This window comes from Pagrus major, chromosome 14 (genome assembly GCF_040436345.1).
Source record: "Pagrus major chromosome 14, Pma_NU_1.0".
In the NCBI taxonomy this organism is placed as follows: domain Eukaryota; kingdom Metazoa; phylum Chordata; class Actinopteri; order Spariformes; family Sparidae; genus Pagrus; species Pagrus major.
The window spans coordinates 20,327,541-20,353,400 of record NC_133228.1 but is presented as its reverse complement, the minus strand read 5'-3'; the positions used below and the strand labels follow the sequence as shown (position 1 = coordinate 20,353,400).

At 44.4% G+C, this 25,860-nt stretch overlaps 1 protein-coding gene across 3 annotated transcripts in view; it reads right to left on the bottom strand.

The window, feature by feature from the left end:
* Positions 1 to 25,860, bottom strand: part of ppfia2 (PTPRF interacting protein alpha 2) — a 174,131-nt gene that overhangs the window by 2,913 nt on the left and 145,358 nt on the right. The window contains exons 9-30 of one of the 3 annotated variants that reach the window (XM_073480546.1): positions 23,447 to 23,581; positions 22,694 to 22,777; positions 21,305 to 21,436; positions 21,137 to 21,199; positions 20,692 to 20,783; positions 18,756 to 18,888; positions 18,096 to 18,313; positions 16,590 to 16,830; positions 15,553 to 15,582; positions 15,310 to 15,437; positions 14,804 to 14,985; positions 13,601 to 13,691; positions 9,841 to 9,922; positions 8,988 to 9,188; positions 6,376 to 6,438; positions 5,451 to 5,483; positions 5,149 to 5,324; positions 4,941 to 5,038; positions 4,667 to 4,842; positions 4,091 to 4,159; positions 3,731 to 3,887; positions 1,449 to 1,543 (exon numbers count right to left, since the gene is read on the bottom strand). In XM_073480546.1, the coding sequence (XP_073336647.1) occupies positions 1,485 to 1,543; positions 3,731 to 3,887; positions 4,091 to 4,159; positions 4,667 to 4,842; positions 4,941 to 5,038; positions 5,149 to 5,324; positions 5,451 to 5,483; positions 6,376 to 6,438; positions 8,988 to 9,188; positions 9,841 to 9,922; positions 13,601 to 13,691; positions 14,804 to 14,985; positions 15,310 to 15,437; positions 15,553 to 15,582; positions 16,590 to 16,830; positions 18,096 to 18,313; positions 18,756 to 18,888; positions 20,692 to 20,783; positions 21,137 to 21,199; positions 21,305 to 21,436; positions 22,694 to 22,777; positions 23,447 to 23,581 (2,643 nt within the window). In that variant the 3' untranslated portion in view covers positions 1,449 to 1,484. Of the gene's footprint in view, positions 1 to 1,448; positions 1,544 to 3,730; positions 3,888 to 4,090; positions 4,160 to 4,666; positions 4,843 to 4,940; positions 5,039 to 5,148; positions 5,325 to 5,450; positions 5,484 to 6,375; positions 6,543 to 8,987; positions 9,189 to 9,840; positions 9,923 to 13,600; positions 13,692 to 14,803; positions 14,986 to 15,309; positions 15,438 to 15,552; positions 15,583 to 16,589; positions 16,831 to 18,095; positions 18,314 to 18,755; positions 18,889 to 20,691; positions 20,784 to 21,136; positions 21,200 to 21,304; positions 21,437 to 22,693; positions 22,778 to 23,446; positions 23,582 to 25,860 lie in introns of those variants that run through there. The other 2 variants (XM_073480547.1, XR_012180060.1) reach the window with 2 other exon arrangements.

Here is a 25,860-nt window from a genome sequence, read left to right as displayed (position 1 = left end):
AGATTTGGATGTTTGTTGTTGAACTAAGGCCAACATCAGGTGTGTTCTCTGGACCGACATGAGGGCGAGTACAGAATGACTGAAATAGTTATTTTGCAGTGAGCTCTCCTTAAAGTCACACATCATATATCAAAGTAGATAAGTAGTAGGATAAGACAGACTGGTAACAGATGTGCGGATTATATTCTTCCAATCATAACTGCTTCAAATGTATTCACTGTATTTTAATCTTATCTGAAGTGTAAATCAGACCCTCTCCTTCTAGTTTGGAACAATTTTTATTGCTTTTAAAGAAGATGACATGCAGCAAATGTCCACAGGTTGGATTCGAACTGTTGGCAGCCTTTGTACAAGGGGCGCCACGAATTAATGGACAGTTTACTTTCTTCATTTAAAGGTGTCGCATGCTGCACAATGTACAATAAAACGCCAGTTCAAGTCACGGTTCCAACTTACAAACTCGGACACATCCATCTACCCTGACTTCATGAAGAAGAACGGTAAGACCCTTAGGAACAAGTTCGGCTGTACCTGCAGACAGCAGTATTCGTATCAGGCTAGTGGGCAGAATATTTAGGCACATTTCCAAATATTAAAGTGCCGTAAAATTCCTCCTCTGTTTCGTTAGAGATGCGAGTAGGCTGCTCTGCTGAGGGTTTGATTGTGTGTGTTAAAGGAACATCAGTTCAGCGTTGAGTTTGTCAAGGTGGGAAATTTCCAGTTGGGAATTCCTCCAGCTTCGTCTGGAGCGCAGCATGACGCAAAATAATGATTTAATAGCGTCACGATCCAGGATATGATACCTGCTGTTTGGGGGCTGCCAGCTGTACTTTTCTTCCTCAACTTTTTATGCTAAACAAAACATCTGAAACAGAACTCGGTGTTCTCTCTTTGCAGCTTGCTTTTGCATCTCGTTGCCACTTCATTTTTTGAGAATATAATGCCGATACAGAGAGACAGCTCTGTCAGATAGAGTGCCAAATCAAAAACACTTAAGAGAAATTACACTTTCTCTGTGCACCTGGCAGAACAAAGACAACAGTTGGACGTGAAACTGGGCCGAGCTCACTTTGGAAAAAGACTTACGAGGCCTATTTTTAGGCGCCTTGAACAATCATAATCACGTAAACGAACGTGGTTAACTAATCTGTGTACGGCGCAGAGCTCCTCGTGTATTTGAAGCAGATCTCTAAAGCCTCGACCATGACTCACTCATCTTTTTTTTGGACAGACATTAAAGTGGAGACGTCAGTATGAGACCGTGGCTCGCTGCTAGCCCCGCGGTCTTCCATCACCTTATCACAGCTACCTGGCAGAAACACGGCGGACGCTCGCCAAGCCGATGAGACAGACATGCTTATCTTCACTTTCATCTGATATCTGTTTTTGAGTACTTCTGAAGAAAGCTGTGTATTTGACAGAGCGAGATTCTGTGTTGGGTTACATACAGCGTACAGTTTAAGGTCCCTCTCTTCCTCCTCCCCTCAGCAGGAATAGGTTCTCACCGTGGAGCTGTCCAGCCGCTGCACTGCAGAGGGTCCGACTGTAGGGGGAGACAGCGAGAGAGAAAGACATTTGACATCGAAATTTTACAGCCTCGTCTTCATCAGATGGACCCAGAGTGAGAAGGAAACATTCCTCCACTTGGTCGTCCTCAACGGTATGTGTGAGCGAGATCACAAGCAAAAACACTTCTCCTCACACAAACAGAGATTTTACTTGGCGAGTCAGCCCTCAGAAGGAGAAGCCGTGTTTCACGCACTCAAAGGACGTTTTGATTTTGAGTGGATTTAACACCAGCAACAAGATTTGAGTGTGTTGTGGACGTCACAGACCGGGGGGGGAGCACAGAGAGTAGAGACAGAGGAACACAGGAAGGCTGTTTCAGTGGAACATCTTGTTAGAGGAGAACATTGGCCGGCGCAGACGGATGATTTCCAGTCGTGTATCGCAGCTCGGAGAGAGCGAAGACGGAGCTGCTGATACACTCTGCATCCTTTCAAAAAGATACTTTCCAGGTCGTCACAACGTGGATCTGGAGCTTTAATGTTTCAATTTAAGGACCGCTTATTTACTTATGCAGGGCTTTTTGTTCATATCATTCAGTTCATCTTCATCAGCATCTTTAGTTTGCTCAGCTGTCACAGAACTGTAAATGTTCAAAACACTGGTTGCATCTAAAGAAAGACAACACGTCTCAACTTCCTAACACTGTGCAAAAATGAGGACAAAACATCCCGGATATGAGTGCAAGCAGGGCTCAGCAGATAACTGTTAAAAACCAAACTTAGCAGAAAAATGTACAGTATTTATTTATTCCACTTTTGGGGAGCAGTCATGTCGTCCCTCTTTACATACAGTCAGTGGTTCAAACCTGATATGATTCTGATCACCTTTAGTTGAGCTTAAAGTTCAGTATCGACGGTGGAAACGAGGTCTAGAGGTGCTAATGATCATGAAAAGCTTGAACATGTGCAGTTACAAGTTGAGCAAACTAGATCTACTAAAGAAGACTGTGTGATACTGTGGAAAGCTCCAGAACAAGTGAGTAAGTGGACCTAGAGTTGATCTCAACTTAGTCCTGACCATCTTTTCTATTTGTTCTCGGCCTGTCACGATAATTGTGTTTGCAAATGATTGCACAATATTGCCCGCTGTGTATAAATGTGCCTGTTTTTATAAGAATGTCATGAAAAGGCACTAGGAAGCTTCATTGTGCACAAAGGGACAACATTTCAGGTGTGCTCACTTTTAGTTTACGTCTGAGTGAAGTGGATAATCTGGCCCAACTTGTTCACAACTTTGTTGAAGCGATGTCACTGTGTTCCCAGAGCTCATCAGTTACTTTGTGCACATTGTTATCTTAAAAAACAGAAATGATGGCCAAAACTACAAAACTACGTTGTAATAACCCGGAATTATCCTTTAATGAAAGCCTCCTTCAGCCATTGTCCTCTTTTAACAGCAGAGGGATGAGAAATGACACAAACTGTCAGTTTGAGTTCTTGAGACATCCAAGACATACTGTCCCCTATGTAAACCTCCTGATTCAGGCCAACTTACATAGCACCGCTCAGCCACCTTTTGTTTTGCTGCTTTAATTCTGTAAACTTCAAGGGTTACGCCAGCAAGCATGGGTCCTAATCCATAACTTGACCCCCTAGTTTCTTACCACCGGGGTGACTAAACACGACTATTTTGCAACTCTGCAAAACAACCACCCTTGGAGTTGGATATCAGAGAGATTCAAGAGTGGTAGAAAGAGGAAGTGAGAGAGAAAGAGAGAGTTTTGAGGGTGAGAAACCACAAAGAAAAGGAGAGATACAGCAGGACAGTGGTTGGCAGAGACCATGTGTGAAGAGGAGGGGAGTGTATGTAGAGTCATAATACACGCAGGGCCAACAAGCCCGGGACCTTCAGTGGGGCATAGCTGACCTTGAAACCAATCCAAATACATGTCGTCAGGACTGTCATCCAGCGCCTCATAGAGGACTGCAGAGCAGCCGTCACAGAGTCGGAGAGAACAAGAGACATGGTCACAACACAGCAGGGAGCAGCGACTCCTGCGCTCAGGTGTGCTGCTTCCATTTACCAACAGGTGGATTTAACCTTTGATTATGAATACCACTTTTCAGAAAATGTCAACACAAAGCCTCGCAAAAAATAATCAGCCAATGGGTGAATAGAGGTGTCACAGTTGTGGGTTAAGGTGCGGGGGACTGGCGCTTACCCTCAGGGGGAAGTCTTCGTGAGTGGCCGGACGTCGCCGTGAGACGGAATCCAGCAGGGAGCGTCTCTGCTGAGCCGGGCATCATACTTATACCGTGGACGTCTCGGGGAGGGAACTGCCTCCTCCACGACGGACCTCGGAGGTCTTTGTCGTCATACTGATGGACAGAAGAATAGCATGTTTAAATGGTCAGTTGAAACGGTGTGTTCACAGACATCTGGTATGTACATAAATAATAATAAAACATCTTTAACCATCGTGAATATTAATTCGGCCGATGTAAATGTTACAAGTGACTAACAAGCTTTGTTCGTCGTGACATTTCACCTCACAGAGGTGTGACATCACAGTCGAGCTCACCTCATCCAGTCTCCTGTCGGTGCCCAGCGCCAGCAGATTATTGTACTCTCGCTCCAGAATCTGACGTGCCTGAGGGGAGGAAAAAAAATAAAAAATAGGAAGCAAAACACAACACATTCTGATTTGCACAAGCTATTTTTAGCAGGACGGTAACAGAGGCAGCTGACACGTTACGTTGTTCGCGCCGCATATCCATTTTACCTGATTATAGATGAGATGAGCAGTGGAAATTCACAGGGCAGCGTGCCAGAGTGACAGTTGGCAGATCTGCATGTTCTGATTTAGATTCGACCAGCGTTTTGAAGGCTGATACCAACGTACCTCTACTGACTGAAGCTGGTGACGGCTGATATTTCTGCCCATATTCAGCACCTTTATATTTAGCTTGAAAAATGCTTTAAAAGGATTAAAATGTTCCCGTATTCAGTGTGAAAAAGCTGTGAGTCACATTCAGCAGAGTGATTTGGACCAGAAGATCTAACCTCAGTTCAGATTCAGAGCAGTTTTCTTGTGCTCTTATGGTCACATTTCTCTTCGCAGAGTTTTTAAAGGTCTGATATAGGCAGGTGTTGGTACCTGAGTGTTTTGGTTGGGGATCTGGAGGAGCAGCGCCAGACTGCTGTAGTCGAAGTTGTCATCCAAGGCGACCAGAGCTCCGTGCACACCGCTTTCCAGCAGGATGTTGGCGTAGTCCCTCAGGCCTATGCTCTGCACCCAGCGGATGACCCGCTCGTTACTCCACACCAGTACGTCTGCAGACACACAAGTAGAGGAACCTCATTTTAATCTCTGTCAATGTCTTTAACATCCTGCGTTTGGTTGGCTCTGATGTTTTTTTGGGTGCATTCACCTCTCATTTCATGCAGGCTGTGCTCTCTACGTCTCTCCAGCTCCTTCCTGTCATAGTTGAGCTTCTTCAGACACATGATTCCATATTGTAAACTTGTTCTGGTGACAGAAAAAAACTTTTTCGTCATCTGATTACTAACAGTAAAACAGCCTACGAATGATCCTCTCTGCTGACAGTCACCATGCTGTCACTGAGGTGAGTCCAGTACCTGTGGAAGCTGTCCACCATTTTGAGGTGCACCCTCAGGTCCTTCTTTGTGAGATGGTCCAGCATGCGTGCGTCCACCAGGCACTCCATGAAGTAGCTGCGGTACTGAGGTAGACCGAGACTGGGCAGCCACTCGTTGCCTATCCACTCATGGTTCATGTCACCATAAGCTAGAGTCTGAGGAAAGATACAAGTCAGCAAAAGAAACAGACGTCTTACAGAATCCTTTTTTCTTTAATATCTGGGCTGTAGATGTAAAAAGAAAACGACCTTTACTGGACAGATACAGCAGTTTCCTCTTACCTGAGCCCAGCTCCCCTCTTCAGACTGTGACTTCTGATTGAAACACAAGCAAAAAGAAACAAGTACACTTTTGAGAGAATAATAATCCCCACTGTGGGGTGATTGTACCATAACAAATCCTGCAGCTGCATCCAAAATGGCCCCTAAATCCACTTTAAGCAGCGCTTGTTATACTCAAAGTAGCTGTTTTTACTGGCGACTCTCACAATCAGAAATTGGTCCTGCTGTGACGAATATGTTTTTGTTACCCAAAGTTGAATTTGTTGACAGTGCTGCTACTTTTAAGAGGAAGCCAGATGAAGAAAAATTCTTCTCAGGCAGTGAATCACATCAGCAGAGGGAGGAGGATCGATGCTCCTTCTTCATTCTTTCTAAACTTATTTTGATGTCAGGAATATCATATATTTTATTGACATTTTCGGTCCGTTTCCACCGAGATATTATGAGTTTATAGTGATTTTGCCGTTGTGCTATTGCTGCTCTAGAAACAAAATAGTAAAAAAAAAAAAGCAGTTATTTCATAATCAAAAGGAACCGATAAGAGTATCGATAAAGAACCGATCATTAAGAGCAGCAGTATCGATAAAATCTTACGATACCCATCACTACTGGACAGTTTCTTCACACTCTGGTGATAATGTGAGTTCATTTTTCTATGTTTTAAACTAAAATTCTGACAATATCTGACACATTTCCCATTTCCCAAAGAAAAGCATAACTGACGGAAGCTCCTCTGTCTGACGTCCAGTTTGAAATTAGTGTTCATACGAGGTTCACAGAGCAGGAAAGGAGTTAAATGACGCATGCCTTCTCCATCAGTCACCACCCAGATCTCTCTCCCTCCAACACCCACTCTCACAGCCAGACACACATGACTGACAGAGAAAGAAAAAAGGACGACGGTAGAGGACACACAGGGACTGACCGTTTTGGAAGGGGCTGCCATGGTCTCCATCTCCTCATGGGTCACCCATACATTGCCTGACGGCTACAGGAGGGGGCAGAGCCCAAGAGACAGAGCAGCAGCAGCAGGATTGGTAGTAGAGGTCCGGTAGGAGGGGCAAGCAGTGTTAAAGAAGAAGAGCAGCACCACTGTAAGCCAATAGTGTTATAGCATCACAGTCAGATCATGAACTGGCCCCCGGACCCGCCAAGGGGTCAAAGGGCGTAGGCAGAGGACAAAAATCACAACACAGTACAACACAGAACGACCCAGTTACATACAGTACGTCTACACAGGACACAGATAACAGACAGCTGCCATGCACGACAAGGAAGACAAAATCAATTAGTACCAAAAACACCAACAGACACAGAAACCGCACATTACTCATCCCTCTCCATCTGTATTCTACTAATAAAGGGTCAGTTCACTCAAATTAAAGGAAAGATTTCAGGTGCTGGCATGCAGAAAGTTATCTGTTGATAGTTTTGTCCACAGAATGTCAGAAAGAAAGTGTGAAATGACAATTTCTCGGAGCCAAAGATCAAACCCAAAAGATCGCCAAATTACTCTCATATATAAGACAAAGAAAAACAGCATTTTGCCCTAAAAATGACTGAAATCTAAGATAAATTGATCGTCATACAATAGCTTTCAATTTCTGCTGACGAACTAAGGGACTTCATCCATCTTTGAGATTCCTGCAGCCGTCCCAATACATTGTAGGTGAATGGACAGAACACAGAACATGATGTCAGCATTTTAAATTGGGACAGTGGAGGCAGAAATCTCAGCACAGATTATTTTTATGTGATTTGTGTGAACTGACCCTTTATTCCACTGTAATTTACTGCTATATCATTCAGCAGCATTGATTGCTCTGCAGCACAGCACGTCGCGCTGTCATGATCCAGAATGATCCAGGAGGGTTTTTCCCACAGGCCGGGGTCGGTGCGCTTTAGCTACACCGTGCTAAGTCAGGCCATGATGACACATATTTCTACTACTGGCTCACAGCTGCGGATAGCCGCTGTGGTTCTTGCTATGCAGCAGGGTCGACCTCTGCTACGTCACAACCGACCTCTGTCTCGGACTGCTGAACTAATATGTGTCTCTGCTGTGAACTAGAAAAAAGCTCTGTTATTAGGAGTCTCTCTGTGTTCAGCTCTAATTTTGTAGCTTCGACCTGAGTCTCTGAAGCTGTGTTAGATCAGTGTTTTGCTTCTTTTTAACAACGCTGGAAATCTGCCTCGCATATCCTGTGTTCACTTCGAAAAAAAAAAACACTACATGTCCACGAGATGCAACACGAACATGAATGGTAGGGGCAGTGTAGGGCCGGTATGTGGATGTGACAGGGTCAGCAGCAGCATGCAAACTGCTTCACATTAAAAGCATTTCACTGACTTTTATTGTGAAGAAGAAATAGGACATGAAAGCTGACTGTTCATTGCTCGGTGCGACTACCTCCCCTGCTACGGAGAAACCTTATATGGCCCAGACTTCATGACTCCTACCAGTGGACCGCTCCCTCTCTGCATGTTCGAGGTGGGGATCCGGTTGTAATGGCGGAGGTGAAATGACCAATCCTTTCCTCTCTCAATTTTCTGCTCGATATACACGTCCCACCATATTTACAAGGTCAATTAACCCCCTCTGTTGAGTGCATAGGGGGTTTTTTAAGTGTGACAACAGGCGGAGGGGCCCCCGTCACAGTCGGGGGAGTTTGTGATCGGACGTGTGGCGTCGCATGTGCTGTAATGAAAGTTTCATGAGGTGTGGAAGTGGACCTAAGTGGTGGAGGGAGGAGTGAGGGGAACAGGGGGGGAGCATAAAAGAGTACTGCTAGTGTTATTTTACAGGAGGAGAGGACAGAAAAAGTGCAAGAGCTTATGAGTTATGACTTACAGCATGCACAGATAGTCTTGTGTAGAGGCTTAAAACACTTTAATGAATATTCTCAGCTGGGTTTATGTAACAGCGCACGACTTCTCATGTGTGATATATGGTCTGCATTGTTGGTGCACCTTCAGTATAAAGCGTATTAGTCGTGGCTCTGCAGTGAGAACAGCCACTATCATTAAGAAACGACACAGTCCTTAGAGGCTGTGTGCAATTACCATGACAACAGGGAGCTATGAAAGTGACTGGAGAGCTAAATTACAGGACACACTGGAGCGATGTTTTATAAACCAGGCCGTCACTGACTCCCACTGTAATATTCACTCACTTACATCACATAGACTTGCACGATAAAAAAAAAAAATGGGTGAGATGTAAAAAAATCGCTGACAAATGTGCCGGGTGTGATCGTTTAACGGCTGTGTTTGCTAACCGCCAACACACGTGTCAGCCGTGTCTGCAGAGAGGACAGTCATGCAAACGCTTGTCAGAGCTGCTCTGGAGGCAGAAATCTTCATCATCATAAGCATTTTTCCCAAAATGTTTTGACTATTCCACTTGTCATTCTAATAGTTCCTTCTTTTCTGTTTTCTACTAACTTTTCCCTCCTGCTCAGCTTCGTCTCTGACAAAAGTTTGCAGGACTACAACTCCAGTCTGCGTCCATGTTCACGCAGTTTCTGCACAACTCACGGTTCTGGAGGTGGGCGGGGCCGAGGGGCTGGTGAGGGAGACCATTTCCTGGATGGCCAGGCGCAGCTTGAGCCGGTGCAGAGGGTTACTGATACCGATCTCCCTCTGGATCTCGGTGTCGGACAGGGCCGACATGATGGCTCCGCTCTTCACGTTGGCTCGGCACGCCGCCACGTACCAGGCCGGCATTCCCAACCACAGCTTTAGAAAACAGAAAGAGGAGAGGAGATTAATTCTATTTTTTTACTGAATCATGCAACATATACTAATTTAAACTTTACTGTATTCATCCAAAGTTTCAAGCACCAAATCAGTCAACAGTTATCAGCAAATCTCAGCCCCAGTAATCCAATCTGACTCCGCCAATAACTGGAACATTGTGGTCTGGGCTGGATTGCTGCCATCATGACCTGTCTGGTGGCTGCAGGTCACCTGCTGAACATTAGGGGGCAGCAGAGCGTCTGTGTTAATCTACTCTGTATCCTGACATCTTCCAAAAATATCAGCCAGAGGAACTGAGCCAGTGATTCACTGCGATGATTCATCATAAATTGTTATTCTGGTTTATAATCGATGCTTTGAATGCAGATTTTTTTGGGGGGGATTTGGGTCGCAGCTCAACACAATTACTCATAATGGATCGAGCAAAGGAACAATATGAAAATGATCATGTCAGAGATGTTTTGCATCAGGCTGGGAAAACATGAACTACGCAATATTCTGCATGTTATCTAAAGGGGGCACATGCAGGTCAACAGGAAGCATCTGGGCAGGGAAAGTAAAGCCCTTGGGTTTGTACAGGCAAGTATCTCGCAGGTGACTTAATTTGCAATTAAAGGATTAATGAACTCACCTCCAGCCAGGCTACAACCGTGGGACCGTCCCATTGGGCGAAAGGTAAACCCTTTCTCCTGGCCTCCTCCAACAGCTCGTGTCTGAGAGTGCAGGGACAGAGGAGACCGTGTGTGAACGCATGCGCCCGTACATCATAATAAACACACATTTTCTCACTCCGATCCGACACCACACCCTCTTAAACTCTCACATCCTCTTTCACAAAATCCCTCAGTAACAGTGTGTGTGTGTGTGTGTGTGTGTACAGGACTGTATGTGTGTATAGAGGTGAGCACTCATACACATTTTATCTCCCAGTCCACCTGTACACTAAGAGTGTTGAAAAGGGCAGTGTTTTTATCATTCATCTGTGTGCTGCCAGAGAGCGGAGCACACTCACAACCGCACTGCACTCAAAGAGGCGCACGCGCTCGTACACACAGGCTTTGTGCTGCTGCTGTATTTATGAGGGCATTCACTCGCTGCATTCATTCTCAAATCTCTAATCCTGGCGCTGACGTTTGTCCCCGTCACACACCTGCAGGATTTCTAATCTTAAATTTACTATAAATAGAGAGTAGGAGCAGCTCTGTTGATGTTTTATCGGTGTTTTTTAGCAGGACAATTAAACTAATCAACAGATTTTAATGACATTAGGTGGAAGTTTTTGTTGTTGTGGTTAGCTTGATGCTACAAATGCCATTAAATCTTCACCAATTCAGGCTCATTTATGACTTTGAAACATCTGTACTTAATGTCACCTAAAGGTCAATTCAGTAGCTGTTCTGGTGCAGATAAAAAATGTAACATGTAACAATTCTGCATTAAAATGTCTAAAAATGACGAGACCTTGTGTGCTTAAAGTATCCTAAACCCAGAAAATCTGTAATTTTATTCAAGGCAACAACATGGTTCACTTCCTGTCTCTATAACTTCAGGTGATACGTCACAGAGTGGGGGAAGGAAGTGAGCGCAAACATGCCGGAACACAACTTGAATAAAACTTTAACACGTTGACATTTCTTCCTGAATCATGTCAGATTTTTAGCGGAAATAGTGGTTGTTTAACAACAACTCCCATGATCCCACACTACTTCACGACATCGTCTTTTGTTTTCACCGTTTTGACTGAGGGACCTGGAGCGACAGAAATTACAAACTGGTTTTAATCAAACTCGTTCTGCTCTTGACGAAAGTAAATATTTGATCATTACTGTTTTATGGTAATTTTAACTTGCGGCACACCTGCAGTACCTTCCACACTTTAGGAATCACTGATTTTGGGGGATTGTACATGCTTGGCGATGATACTGTATAACTTATCCTAGTTCATCCTCTGCTGAGAGAAATTTTCTTCTCACTGATACTTTTGCTGACGCAGGTCTTGAATGACGCAGCATTGCATTTTTAAAAGTAACTTTTTCTTCACATTTTCTGGGCTGTGCTCCATGTTTTTCTTTCTTTCTTTTTAAAGCTGGTGTTGAAGCGTAAACCTGAGAGTGCCGGGTGCTGTTTTTGTTTTGCCTCACTTTGAGAGCGGCGCCGAGAGACGCTGATGTAAACTGCACCTCATCGACAAAGAGCGGGCGAATACGTGCTCTTGGCCCGTCGTGCACGCATCTATTTGTGCCGCGCTGCATCCTCCCACGCTCGGCGAGAAGCGGCGAGCTCATAAACTGCTTAAAAATGCCGGACAAACAAGGCGACCAAGGAACACACTCGTACTCGCACCCACACAATGCGGATCTCGGTCTGTTTCGTGAACACATTTCATCACAGAAAAACTCTGAATCGACAACGCATTCCCTGAGTGTGTTTGTCAAAGAACTTGACAAATGGAAAGAGTGGGCTTGGTAATAAACATGACACATGTGACACTCTCAGCGTTGAAGGCCTCAGTACAGTGAAAGGGCACTTAAACACAGCATACATGGCATACAAAAAAAGCCTACAGGGGACAGAGGAAATGTGTTGATCCAAACACAACCAGGTACATTCACTGTCTTATCTATCCAGCACATGGGGAGAGAGCCCCATGTTTTTATGTTCAGGTCGGGGCTAATGCATGGAGAAATACATCCACTGAACATAGCTGGGGAAAGGGAAGTAAGGTTATGACAAAATCATACAAACAAAAAGAACATTTCCCATAACCAGATATTGCAGCTGGTTATTCCACACAAATAGATAGAGACACATATAAGGAGAGGAAGACATTCCGGGTGTAAAAATTGAGCCCCAGTTTTTTAGCGGCGGCACATTCTCTGTCCAGCCATGGATGCAGCTGCCATTGAACTGTAAAAAGGGGGGAAGAAACGTCTTCAGATGGTAAATGAAAAAAGAAAGAAAGAGGCGCAATGGCGTCGTTAAACAGCCATGATAGGATAGAGAGATAAACAGATAAGAGACGTCGGCTTTTTGGCACTGGTCTTTCGGGGGATGGGAGGACAGACAGGAGAGATGGCAGACAGTGACAATGGTCAATATCCAGGAGGTCAGTTTATACATCCTCACAACTTACCCGCTTTTTGTTAGAGTCAGAGGATGATGAGAGGGAGAGGAAGGGTAAGAGAGGAGAGAGTCAAAGAGGAGAGAGAAAAAGAGAGAGAGAGAGAGCGACGGGGAGACAAAAGTACACAAAATGTTAATGAGTTAAATAAGCATTTAAACCATAATCAGCACTCGCACTCAACACACGTGTATCTCACAATGGAGGACATTCGTTCACAGGAGCATCGGTGGAGACCAAGTCATCTTCTACAATGCAGTCCTGACCAACATCTCGTGCAGCAGAGGAAATGAGAAATGCACTGAAAAAACACAGCAAGACCCCCCTCCATGGCCTTACATTCAGATGCTCAGTTACATTCAGATACCTGGTCGTTACCTCTTGAAGGAGATAATAAAGAAAATAAAATGAAATAAAAAACAAAACAAAAAAACCACACCCAACAATGAGAGACCACCACAGCGGTACTGATCGATCAAGATGCTGAAATGGAAAAAATAGTGCAGGCAGCTCAATGGCATGCAGTGTGGAGGAGGCGCCAAGATGCAAGGTGGTGGTGAGGCCTTAATCCCGGACACCGCTATGGAGAAGTCAGTGCAGTGGAGGAAAAAAACAACACGTTTCGTCAACATACAACGGACATTACTCGCTATTGACCGACTACATGGGAGGCAAAGTTATTCGTCATGACAACTCGATGTGCACTTCGAGCAAATGACATTCATCATTTGGCACTGGGGCATGGCAAATGCACACACACGCACACACACACACACGCACACATCCTGCTGAAAGATTTGATTTGTGTCGAGGTTCCCCCTTTATCCTCCGTTCTGACCGTGAGTGTAATCTACGGGTGGCGTGTTGGGGGAAAAAGCACATCTATAGCTTCCAAATTGACAAAGTAGCTGTGTGAGATTAATTGTTTTTTCAGCTCGGATCAATAGTCCGACTTTGGCTCTGCGTCTGAATACAGTGAGGCTGATCTCCGGCTTCTGCTCTCTTATCGATTCCTGCTCTCAATGTGGGTTATGGTATTACATACAGTAGGTACATCCGTGCTTTCACAGAGCGAGAGAGCTAAAGGTAAACACAGGAGGTGGAGGTTACGGCCTCTGTCTGTGCGTCAAAGGTCAGGTCTAAAAGCATACAGCTAGAGGACTTCATAAATGTGACCATCAACTTAATACGGTCATCATATTAAATGGATATTTGTGTATAAGATGTCGTGGTGTGATTGCTGTGATGTGGTTCTTTGGACGAAGCTTACTTCTTTTTCAACCTGCGGTCCTTCTCAGCCTGTGTTCCCAGCTTGCCCACCCCCATGTCCTGGCCCGCCATGTCTGCATCCATCATGGTCGCTGAGAGAAGGAGAAGGAACACAAGATATCAGTGATTACTGTCAGAAAAACATTCTGCATGATACAAATGAAATAGTAAAATAAGTGCTGTGCCTCTGATTAACACAGTATGTTTACATATATTTGTGTCAGCTCTTTATTTGTTGTTCCACACGTGTAGGAATTTTAGTTGAAAACATTCATAAATTAACTATAAGTATCAACAGAATGTGAATTAATAGCATTTTTGACAACTATGGAAGTTAGCGTGCTAATCAGCTACCTCTGGCCCATTCCAGTTTAAAGCTCCTGTGCTAGCGGACACTCCCCTGGTCCCAGAGCTCCCAGTTAAAACTGCTAGCTGCACAGCTAACTGAGCTAATTAGCTAAGGGCAGCTATAGTTAGCAGCAGTTAACAGGTGGCATGCTGCCCCCTATTTATTTTGAGTATGAATTTGAAGGGTGGCCAATTCTTAGATATTGCACTTTTTAAAAAAGGTTATCATTTAAATGAATTTATACATTTTGTAACCATTTTTAGTAATTTACACGTATTGATAACTTATCTATTGGCCATATGTGAGAGGACTGTAACCTTTGTCTCAACCCTCGGGTCAGATTTTCCACAACAGTCCAAAGAATGTGACTTTATGCACATTAGTCTCGAGTGCCTCTCTCTGTAGCTAACATAGGATTGTACGATTGTTGCTGCAACAGATTGTATTGTGGGGTATTGTGCACAATAAATCCACAGTATTTGTCAAATGATTTGTATTTTATTTTAATAGATGGCCCTTTTTTTTTATACAATCATATTTCTGTGCTGCTTTGTCAGTATGCCAAGTATGCATTTGTTGAGTTTTTCAAGTGTTGGTGCATCTGGTTTCCACCAAATGAAGCATAAACATGGTCTAAAATGTTATCACTGCTATTATAAGTAGATGTTATATCATGCTGAGTTTTTGTTTAATTCAGTTTGAGGTTTGCTGTCCCATTGCATTAACTCAAAGAAACCACTCTGCTCTGGAAGTCCTTCTAGTTCTACCTAAACTAGATGTTATCTGAACGATCAGCATATTGCAATCAGTACTGACGGCTGCTGTTATCTTCTGCAACATGTTCTGACTGCCCACCTTGTGGATCTACCATGACATGTCTGTGTGCCAGATGTGCCATTCTGCCTTTCTCCTTCTTGCCAAAAAGCCGTCCAATGGAGGATTTGATGCCCTTCTTCTTCGGCTGCTTGTGGAGGGAGTCTTGGCTGCTGGCTACGCTGCTCAGTGCGCTGGCCTCGGCCTCCAGAGAGGCCACGATCCTGAAGACGCGAATGCAGAAAAACATGAGATAATTGCCGTTTTTAAGCTTGTTAAAAAAGTGTTTGTATGTTTGAAAGTGATGAGAGTTAACAGTTCTTAACACCTTCCTTTGCCCTGGTCTCCTGTTTGAAGAAACATGTTTTTCTGTGAAGTATTTGCCGCTTTCACAAACTTCCCTTTTTCAGCTTATTTATTCATGCCAATTACTGAAGACTAATCTAAATACTGTTGCTACTGTCTGTGATTTAAATGTGAAAAAGTACCCAGATTAACTCTACCAGTGCTAAAAAAATCAAACAAAAAAAAACCCTCTTCCTCCCTACCCTCGTGCGTCGTTGTGCGAGGAGGCTGGCAGTGTGTGCGTCATTCGGACGGTGCGCGGCGTCGGAGGCGGGGAGGTCTCGCACTTGATGGTGGCCTTGTCTTGGCCGTCCTCGTCCACGGCTGCGATCTGAGGGACGAGGGCAAAGAGACGTGACCCTCAGACACGACACAAATTTATCCGGGGTGTCGTTAAATTGGCTGTCACATTCAGAAACTGTTTATACGAGCGAGGCTGCGTGTACCTTTCTCCTGTGTTTCCTCAGATCACTGGGCTGTGGGGCAGAGAAAAGACAAAACGTCAATGCTTTTGAAATGATTTCCATGTTGGTAATAAATGAAAGCCAATTGGCTCATTCACATAAACATCATACACCGTTAGATAATCACGAGCCTTCGCCCGACACTACCACATCAGTGCTCGGATCAATACCGAGGGACGAAGACGGATTGGTAAACAGCTCATTTGCGCGATCAATAAAATCAAAGCCTCATCCCACATTAGACTCTTCTCTTCTTTCTGGTGCACACATGAATATTTTCTGAGGTATTTCTTCTCCGCCGGTCACATCTGGAGTGTTGCAGAGTCGATCGAAGAGAGTTAGAGAGGATCTGCGAGACATTATTGTCTATTTCTGGAGAAACTATAAGCCTCGACATCTGGGCTGCATCATGACAGCTGACAGAGCAAGACAGCTTCAGTCACGACTCTCTCTGCACGCTCGTTTAATGCAGCAAGAAGTCTTGAAAATTTTATGTCTTCTGTAGCTTTACGGCTTAACATGCAGAGACGCTGAATAAAAAGAAGAAAAACCTCAACAGAACAGCTGAATTTCTTATTACGAGACTGATGTCTGAAACAACTACCACCTACCAGCTCTGTGCAGAAGCTGCTGTGGACATATGGCACACTTTGCACAACAGAGTGAGACATATTTTGTGTACAACTTCAAAAAAAAGTGCTGTAATCTCTAAAAATAAGACATAAATCCCTGAAAGTACCCGCTCAGACTTCACATAATGCTCAGAACTCTAAACGCTGCTGTGTGACGCAAGGACAGCAAATCCCTCACGGCCTTGAAGGCATCTCTGGCCGTCATTTGATTTTTTCATCACTGTGAAATCTCAAACTGCTGGACACGTCTGTAAAGCTCACAGTATGTAATGGAAACTATAAAGCATTACTTGAGGGCGTTTCTGTTGATGTTCTGCACTCAACCTTCCAGGCATAAATATATATTTGGTTGGTGTTCTGATAAAAAACAGTAGTAAAGCGACTGACCAGTGTCATCACCCCCATGCGCTCCATGTCGCGGGCGGGGCTTCGAGGATCAAGCTTGGGCGTGGAGTGTCCGCTGGGTGGGGAGGAGGAGGCCAAGGAGGAGGCGGTGGCCGAGGCAGTGATGGAGGCTCCGTGGTGGTGCATTCGTGCCAGGTTGAGGCCCTCGAGGCTGACGCTGGCCACCCGGTTCTCGATCTCCTCCGCCCGCAGCTCCGTCGACTCCTTCTCCTCCTGGATCAGCCTTTGGAAGAAGTGAGGAAAAATTCAGCCGTGGTCATGAAGATTTTGCACTTTTATTTCCAAGCATATCGGTATCACTGCTGCAGAGTTTAGCCTTATCTGTGGAGGTCTTTGGAGGTGGACTTCTAACGATTTGTCCAACAAATCCTGTTAAATACCTACAGTATAAGGAACACTAATTAAAGACCATAGTGAGGAGATAAAAAGGCTAAAAGTCAGGTCATTAGCTTTAACATATCCACGCTCTAACTTTGTAATTAGCTGAAAGCTCAACTGGTTGGATTCACGATCACTATCTGCCATCCCATTTGAATTAACTCCTCCCGAAAGAAATGTTGCACCGTGTCTATTGACAGGGATGTAAATTAGCAAAGAGCAAAAGGCACGTTAAGAGCCCTTGAAATAAGGAACGAAGTAAAGTTGCGCCTGGGGTTATGAATACTTATCAGCGCAAGATAATTACAGCATTAACAAGCAAGAGGCAGATCACAATTTCCCTGAAACACCGAGCGCATACGAGAAAAGTGTTTGGCTCACAGACAGGACGAGACATCTAAAGGACAACTGATACCTTCGAGTGAGCGTAACAGTTCGGTCAAAGGCCGCATGTGAAGCCATATTTTAGCATATTTGCGGGAAAATAAGAGCGTCTAGAAAATACTGATGATAAGGGTGACGAGTGGGCGGGCACATTATGCTGAAAAAAGGGCTCGAAAAGTTTCTCCGTGATACTTTTTTCTGCCTCCGTAGTCGACCTGTTCTTAATGGATTGTGTTATTTAATACTTAAAATATAGATTTTGGCTGGAATATCAGAAAAGGAGCCGAGGATGAGTGTAGACATGAGGCAACGTGAAGAAACTTAAAAGCAGTGGAGACAGTCATCCGCTGAAAGGAGGGTTTAATCCAACAACAGAGTATCACCCCCAAAAAGTCAGCAATGTTTTGATCTGCAAAAAGGAATCCAAAACGGCTCAGCTTTCCTCAACATGATCTTAAAAACATATCATGTGCTGACTGGATTTGAAGTGAAATGGACGAGGGAAGCGGTAAGTAAAGTAAGCGAATCAATATGTCTGAGAATAACTGCAGCTCTGTATTCCCCCTCTGTTTTAGCTCCTGTCTCCTTAAGGCCCCTCCTCCTGAACACCCAGTCTTCTCTGATTGGTCAGCTCGCACATGCCTGAGTCAGCAATGCTAACAACAACAGAGCAGTGTTGCTTTTACATGCACAAGATCCTATAGAAAGCACTGGAGGAACAGGTACCGGATCTCCTTGTTGATCGCGTCCAGCTGCTCCTGCAGCATCATGGCCAGAGTTTGTGCATCAGAGTGGCCGCTGGGCGAGAGCAGGTCCATGGAGCTGAACAACGTTTCCCTGTCGTCGTCGTCGATGTCCGACATCTCCGTGTCGCTCTCGAAGTGGTGGCCTCCCAGAACCCCGAGCTGCTGCGAGCGCCACTCCTGCTCCCCCAAAGATTTAGCCTGCAAAGAAAAGGCAAGGACGGGCTGCGATGATTACAAGTTTCTAATTTCATCTTTCATTCCTCAGGGAACTGAAAACCTTTTCTACAAATAATCAAAGTCATATTTTCTGTTATGTAATCAGAACTCTGATGTTCTGCAAAAATCAGATGGCAACACCAAAGTATGAGTGCATATTGAGACCGAAATCACCTCTTAAAGCGGCCTTTCTCTCCCCAGGTACCAAAAGACAAGATGTTAATCTGATTTCAGCAGCCTTACCAAAGGTTAATTATATTACCGTATTGGAGACTTTTAGTACTACAGCAAAATTACAGCCTCTGGGTTCTCATGAAGATTTACGGGGTGTGCCAATTTCTAACCTAAAGAGCAAAACAGTGTTCGACCAGTTCGATATGAAAACGAAGACGTACTGATGAAAGCAGAAAGACTGCAGGCTCACCTTCGTTTCACGCAGACCCATCCGACCTCTCCTCGGCCGGCGGATGACCTTGGCCGAGCGGTAGTGGTCCGACTGGGTTTCAGCCAGAGATCCCAACGAGAATCGGAGCTCGGCCGACGTGTCCAGATGAGACCTGAGAAAGAGCTTTCATCGGTAAAACCACACCTGAAATTTCCTAATGTGTTCCTGCAATAAAACATATTCTCTGACTGAGCCGCGAAGCAGATTACAAAAAGATGAGACGGAACACAAATGTGACGGTAATGTTCAGTGTTCTGCAGACGGTAAACACATCAAATCCCGCGTCTGGATACCTAAAGCGTAGCTAATAGTCACGGTGATGCGGTGTAAAGTGTACTTTGTGAAGGATCAGGCCTCGTTATGCACGCTTCTGTGGCTGCAAATGGTTTTTCTGCCGAGGATATTATTGCTGCTACTGTCAACACATCAGCGCTGTAATATTAGAGCTCTATGCAGCATGAAAGGGAAGCCAGAAAAACATCCAAGAATAGATACGGAGAGTGCAGTGATACCAGTGTTTCTAACAATAGTGCGGAGCAAATTGTTTCATCAGTGACAGATAAAATAACAGAGCTGCTGCTGGAGAGAGTACATCTGTTTCCCTGCATTTTATCCGCTTCCTGTTACGTACACGATCTTAGGTTGCATCGGTTATGTGTGGCTGAATTTTGGGCTTTTTTATTCAATCTCTACTGGATCTCAGCCAGACAATGTCATCCAAGGACAAAGTAATGGAGATGCTACGTTGCAACTTTAGCTACAAACCTCTTTTTTAGATCATCATGTCGCCTTCTTGACTCTGGGAAAGATCAAGTCGGTGTCCAAATACTGACTAACGTCTGGACGTGGACCCATCTTTCTCATACAGTTTGCTTAATTGTGTGTGCGCTCCAGAACTGCAGTGAACTGGATCTAACTTTTGTTTGGACCCATTACTGAGAAGCACCAGACTGGCAAGTCTCACCACCAAGGAGAGGCTCAGATAAGCTTGTCTTTATTCTCCTATCAGTCTGTAAAAGGAGAAAAGTGGTGCGTGGTAGCAAAAGAGGTGCAGCAGGTGCTAATCCACCTAAAACATTTAACTGTTAGCTAATCCCTTGACAGTGACTGACTAATTATAGTTTAAACTCTTCAAAATGTGTAGCTACACATGCTAAAGAGTTTGAAGGGTGGTGTTTATTCTTCTAGCTGTTCCTAGACCCAAAAACACAAGCATGTAGCCTATTTATCTGCTTCATGCTGTTAGCATGTTGGGCTAGCTAGCTTACTTCTCTGTCATAGTAGAGTTATTTCAGGCATTAGTTTCTGGGTTGTTATGTACAAATGAAAAGGCTAGTTTACAGCTAGTACATGTACTTTGTAGTGATTACCCACTCTGTGGAAGTCGGTCCTGGATGCTATCAGTGGTTGAGGCAACGTTAGCCGTTAATGTTGACTTTTTGGCGGGACATTTAGCTTTAGCCTAATTATTTTAGCATAAAGTACAGTTTGTAGCTACTGAGTGCATATTTAAGACCTCTTTTACAAAAACGTTTTAAAATGCTTCAGCATGAGACAGTGTTTTCAACCAACTTATGAAGCTAATGTTAGCTAAATTACCTAGCTAGCTAGCCACAGCCTAATGCCAGAAACAGGAATCACTTGCTCGAAATGGGATGCCAGATTTGTCTACTTCCGTCTAAAATCAAGGACCTATTGTTTAAAAAATAATAAAAAATAATTTGACACTGTTATCATTGTACACTGCAAGAACAGAAAGCTTTAGAGGCAACTGTATCAAATCATGGCCGAGCTTAGCGAACAGCCAATTTCACAAGTTCAAAGTTCAGAGGAGATTTTCAGGGTCCGGTGATCTTAACTCATATATGGCTGCAGAGAAACCCACATACGGTAAGTCCAACATTATTACACCTACCGTGACAGGGTGGGTTCTGTGAGGGAGCCTGCCCTCAATCTGAATTGGTCAAGCTCTGATCTCAGCTTCTCAATCTCGTCTGCCAGCTGCGACTGGAAGAAACAATCGGGCGAGATGTGATTACAGGACTTGTCTACGATGTTAAACGTCCAAAGAATGATTATCACACAGTACAGTAGTCATATTGGTGTTATGTCAACACTGCGGAGTGACGCGGCTCAGAGCCGGTGGGGCTCATTATCGTCATATTGCTGAATACTAAGTGACAGAGTGATACTTTCTGCTTATGAAACCTATCTAATTATCTTCCCCCCATGCGGGAAACCTTATCAATATTCAACTGCAGAGGTTTATAAAAAATAAAACTAACGTCAGCCTTATTATTTCTCCATTATAAAGCCCTTTATTAAACCGTAATCATCATTCCTTGATCTCTGCGACCTACTTTTTCTTGGATCGACTCCTCGTACTGTTTCCTGTAACCTTCCGAGTCCTGGATTAACAGATTCTGCAAAGAGAGAAGAAACAAGGCGATGAGCTCCCTCTCCTCCTGACGTTCACTGGACACAACTAATGTTGATAGGTTTCAATCAACATGGCAGCCATCTTTGACCTTCTCTTCTAGGGCTGCCATCCTCTCCTTCAGGTGGAGCTGAAGACGCTCGTTGGACTCCGTGAGGAGTCTGTCCACCGTGTCCGACAGTCGCTTGTTGTGCTCTTCATTCATCTTTTCCCTCTGTCGAGCCTGGAGGGGTGAAGGGACGAAAATTTTATATATATTATTATTATATATATGAATATTTCAAAGTCTGTCTACCGGCCACAACACCTTCAGAATGTTTGCTGTAAAGCTACTTAAAAGAAGTCATTCCCAACATTTTTGGCTCATGTTTTAACATGAAAATACAAAAATCTTTCACTAAAGTTACATAAAATTACAAAGATTTCTGAGATCTACTGATTATTTCCCCTTGATTTAATTGATGACAGACTTTAAATGCAAATGCAAAACAAAATTAATTAAGTTTTTCTCTTGCTCATTTTGTAAAACACTTCTGATGTTTCCCTCGTCTTACTTCCACTGCTATTTTAAATGGACTTGCATTTCAATTTGGGGTTCAGTATCTTGCTCAAGGACACTTCAACATGCAGCTGTGGGGAGCTGGAATTCGAACCAGCGACCTTCCGATTACTAGACGACATGCTCTACCTCCTGAGCTACAGCTGCACTGAAATTTTTGATTTCATTTCGACATTTTAAGCTTTCAGTTTGAGCGTTTCGGTTCAAGCTTTTGTATTTTAAATGTCACTTTTTTCATTTATTCAAGTTGCATTTTCAAATTGTCATTTTTACATTTTAAGTTTGCTTTTCATTTTTCTTTTTGATGTTTAATTTCTGCCTGTTTATTCCTCATAGTGAAATAAAATAACAATTTAATTTTTTTAATTTGAAATTTTGGCCTGAAATATCTTCCATACAGAGGACGCTCTCAGCGCTCTGAAACTGGAACTGTGAATTTCTTAGCATCAATTTCCGACTGTAGTTATGAAGGCACCTGTATTTATAGATAAACAACCAGCCGTCTAACGTGTACTTTTAATAATTAACCACGTTTGTGTAGATAACTGTGTAACACACCCGAGGTGGATGGGGAAACGAGAGATGAACCGTCTGTGCAGCGATGCCAGATGTTTGGAAAAGATAGCTGGCAACGAGCATTGTACACATCAACTCAGATTTTATAGCATTTTGGGTATGCTATGATGATATTTAAATGAAATGTGACTGTGAAGACACTCATGTGCATTGTTGCATCACGTGTGAGCATTTTTACAAACAGAGTGTGTGAAATATTGACTCGGTCAAGTGTCACCGGTGATAAATCAGACATGGTGTCATCGGCCACAGTCGCCTCAAGCTGTCACGCTCATGCAGGAGTGGCCGCCCGGTTAGCGCTGCCTGGTTAGCGCTGCCTGGCACGACGCCTCCGCTGTGACTCACCCGTAGCAGCTCCTGGTTCTTCTCCTCCAGCTGGCATTCCAAGTGCCTCATTCGCTCCTCGATGCTCCCGTGACGCTCTTCCGCCTACACGTGGATCACAGCACAGACAAGACAAAAAAAAAAGAGGGCACGATGATACGCTGACGATCTGCTCGACGGCCTCGCGGGCAACAAAGAAAAAAGCAGTGGCGACGACACAAGCCAAAGCCTCTATCCCAAAAACTCAAAGATGGATGTCTATCGTTTTTTTAAAGCACAACTGCAGAGAGAGCTGGTTGAAACAAAGGAGAAAAGATGGAGGCCACCAAAGGACAGAATGAAAGAGGAAGAGAGCTCCTCCAGCACTGCCAAGTATGAGCTCCAGCCAGAAGTGCCATGCAGCTGTCCCATGGTGGTAGAACAGCCAGAGCAGAATCCCAGTAAACACGCTCGCCACAAAACACTAATAAGATAAATGAATGAAATCTGCTCTCTACAGGAGTTGGCAGTAGCTGTGATGCCCTGTGGGACTACCTTCCTAAGAATGGAGTTCATGTCTTGGAGTTTAGCTTCCATAACAAAGTGATAATCATCGGGGGAGGAAGAGGAGCTGGAGTCAGACTACGTGGCCGAGGAAGAGGAGAGGGACATGTTGAAACGTCATGACATGACACCACGTGCACACTTACACATAGAAAAAAAATCTAGAGACGAGGGCATCTGTGGGAAATGTGTCAACAGAGAGTACGCTCGCGTAGGTGCGCGCGTTCCTACCTTCGTGAGGGCCGCTATCCTCTGGGCCAGCTCGGCCTCCACCTCCGGCAGCGTCTCGGCCTTCCTCATCGTCTGCTGCAGCTTCTGCTCGGCGAGCTCCAGCCTCTCCTGCAGCTGCCTGTTCTTCTCCTCCATCTGTGAACGCACACATCGCCAACAGGTAGTCGTTTAAATGCTTAACGAGGTGTTGTTTGCTGTAAATGCTTCAATTAAATGATAACAGGGCAGGCATAAACAAATAACAACCCGTTCCTGCAGCAATGGCTCTTAATTCAACTTCATGCAGATCCTTCACAATAAAAGCCCAACAGGTGATGCGAGGAATTAATTGATAGAAGTGTATCGTGGAAAGAAAGAAAGAAAAGTAAAGTAGATCTGATTGGAATGAATTATTGAGTGAGAATAGTTTGCAAACAATTAATCTGTACTGATTTAATAAGTTTCATTATTACCTAGATGGAAGGTAAACATGGTGGAAGAGCAATCAGCAGCCGAATAAGACCGGAGTGGATTAAAATAAACACAAAGGCTTCTTACTAAAATATGCTAAAGAAAAGTGCTTACACAGTGAGTGATATAAGAAACAGAAGCCTGCGTTTCTGTGCCGCTGACGTAATCTAAGGACAGTTTACAGTATTTGTGCTCATGTCTGTGAGTGCGAATCTCTTCCTCTTACTCCCTTTGAATGTCAGCAGAGCATCATCGCCCGGCAGAAAATAGAATCGCACGTATCCGTCTTTAGTAGGAGGCCTGGCGACTGGAGGCTCTGGCAACGCGCCTCAACCCCGTCTTCAAAATAGCACCATAACAGAGTCAGAATAGCGGCGGCGCTGCGCTTGCCAAGTGTGACACAAGCAACTTTTTACTCAGCAGATACCGGTAATTGCCCTGATTAGGCGTTCGGATACAGTTCTTGCCATTATAGAGATGGAAATCAAATCATTGAGCGACTTGCATTTCCTCGTTGCGTGTTAAGCCTTTTCCTCCCTGCTTTCCTCGGGGCTCTGATCGGTTTTAAGACTCTTTTTTAGGGTTGGCTCGGCAGCCCTTTGCCATCTGCGACAGATGCTCTGCTCCCCAAAGCATCGGGCCTGGCAGCTCTATATGCAATAATTAGACTGTATTGGGCCGAGCTTGAGTGTCGGTGATATGTTCTGTCTTCACCATCCCGGTGGTGGCTGAGATGACACTGGGGAAGCACGACACTGTGTTTTTACGCACGATATCCTCCCTAGGTGCCCTTCCATCCATCTTTTTTAGCCTTTTTGCTAGCCATTTCCTCTCATCCCATCATCCCTCTGTACCGACGGCCAAGCCTGCACCCCCCCCCGATCGACTCATCTTTAAACATCAGTGGCCAGATCCCGGAGGTTTTTCAGCTTCTGGCACGGCAACAAGTAAACTCGCTGCACAGCCAGCGAGGATGTGCGTTAGCGTGTGGCAGCATGAGCTCGAACCCCGAAGGCTTTAAAGGGGTATTTCTGTCCGTTCTAAGGGGGCTTCTGGAAGCATTTATTTTGAACAGTGGTCTTGAAGTCAACTTGATTAAGGTGCTTACGGTTGTTTGCTTACAAGCCAAAAGGGGAATGTTGACTGAAAAACTCCCTGCCTAGGGATCTGAGGCAGGCAAACTCAGTGACCTCCTTTAAATCTCTTCTTAAAACTCACTTTTATCATAACGCTACTTGATTTTTTCATGCAAACACATATTCAGGTTGTCTAACGTTGTCTAACTGTTTCTTGATCGGAGTCATCGCTCGGTGCCTCAGCAAGTTTCCTCGCAGCAGAGCAAAGAGGTGCTTGTATGTCTCATGGCGTCTGTACCCATGCCCATGATTACTGGTGCTAATATTAGCGTGCCGTTCTTTCTTTCTATCCCTCCACAGCTCAGCTGGTGCTTAAGCCTGTGCTCATGAACATGTCACTCAATCTTCCACGGCCAGGCAATTTATGTAATTGGCTGCAGTGAATCACGAGGAAATCATCAAAAAGGGAGAATAAATCTGTACCATGGTTCTGATTGTACTGTGTAGGGTGACTTCGGGCCATGTGCATCTGCTCGAAGTAAACATTAAAGTAAAAACCATCAGAATTCCTTCCCGAGCAGTAATTTCCTCTGACATTTCTTTTTTTTGACAGGATGTCAAGAGGTTTTCTGATTGCCAGACCTCTATAGGCCAGCTTTAAGGGCTTTGTTGACTGACAGGAACTATCTTGCACAACCAGCTGCATGCATGTTTTATTCTCTTCTGATTCCAGTTCTTTGGTTGGAATAATGTCGACATTTCAACAATCAATGACCCATTTCAGCAGCCACCTGGACCCATTGGACAAAGAAAGTTTTTAAAGCAAACAGAACCGGAAAGTATCCTGATAATCCCTCAGGATTGAAGATCGTGAGTCGCTCTGACGTC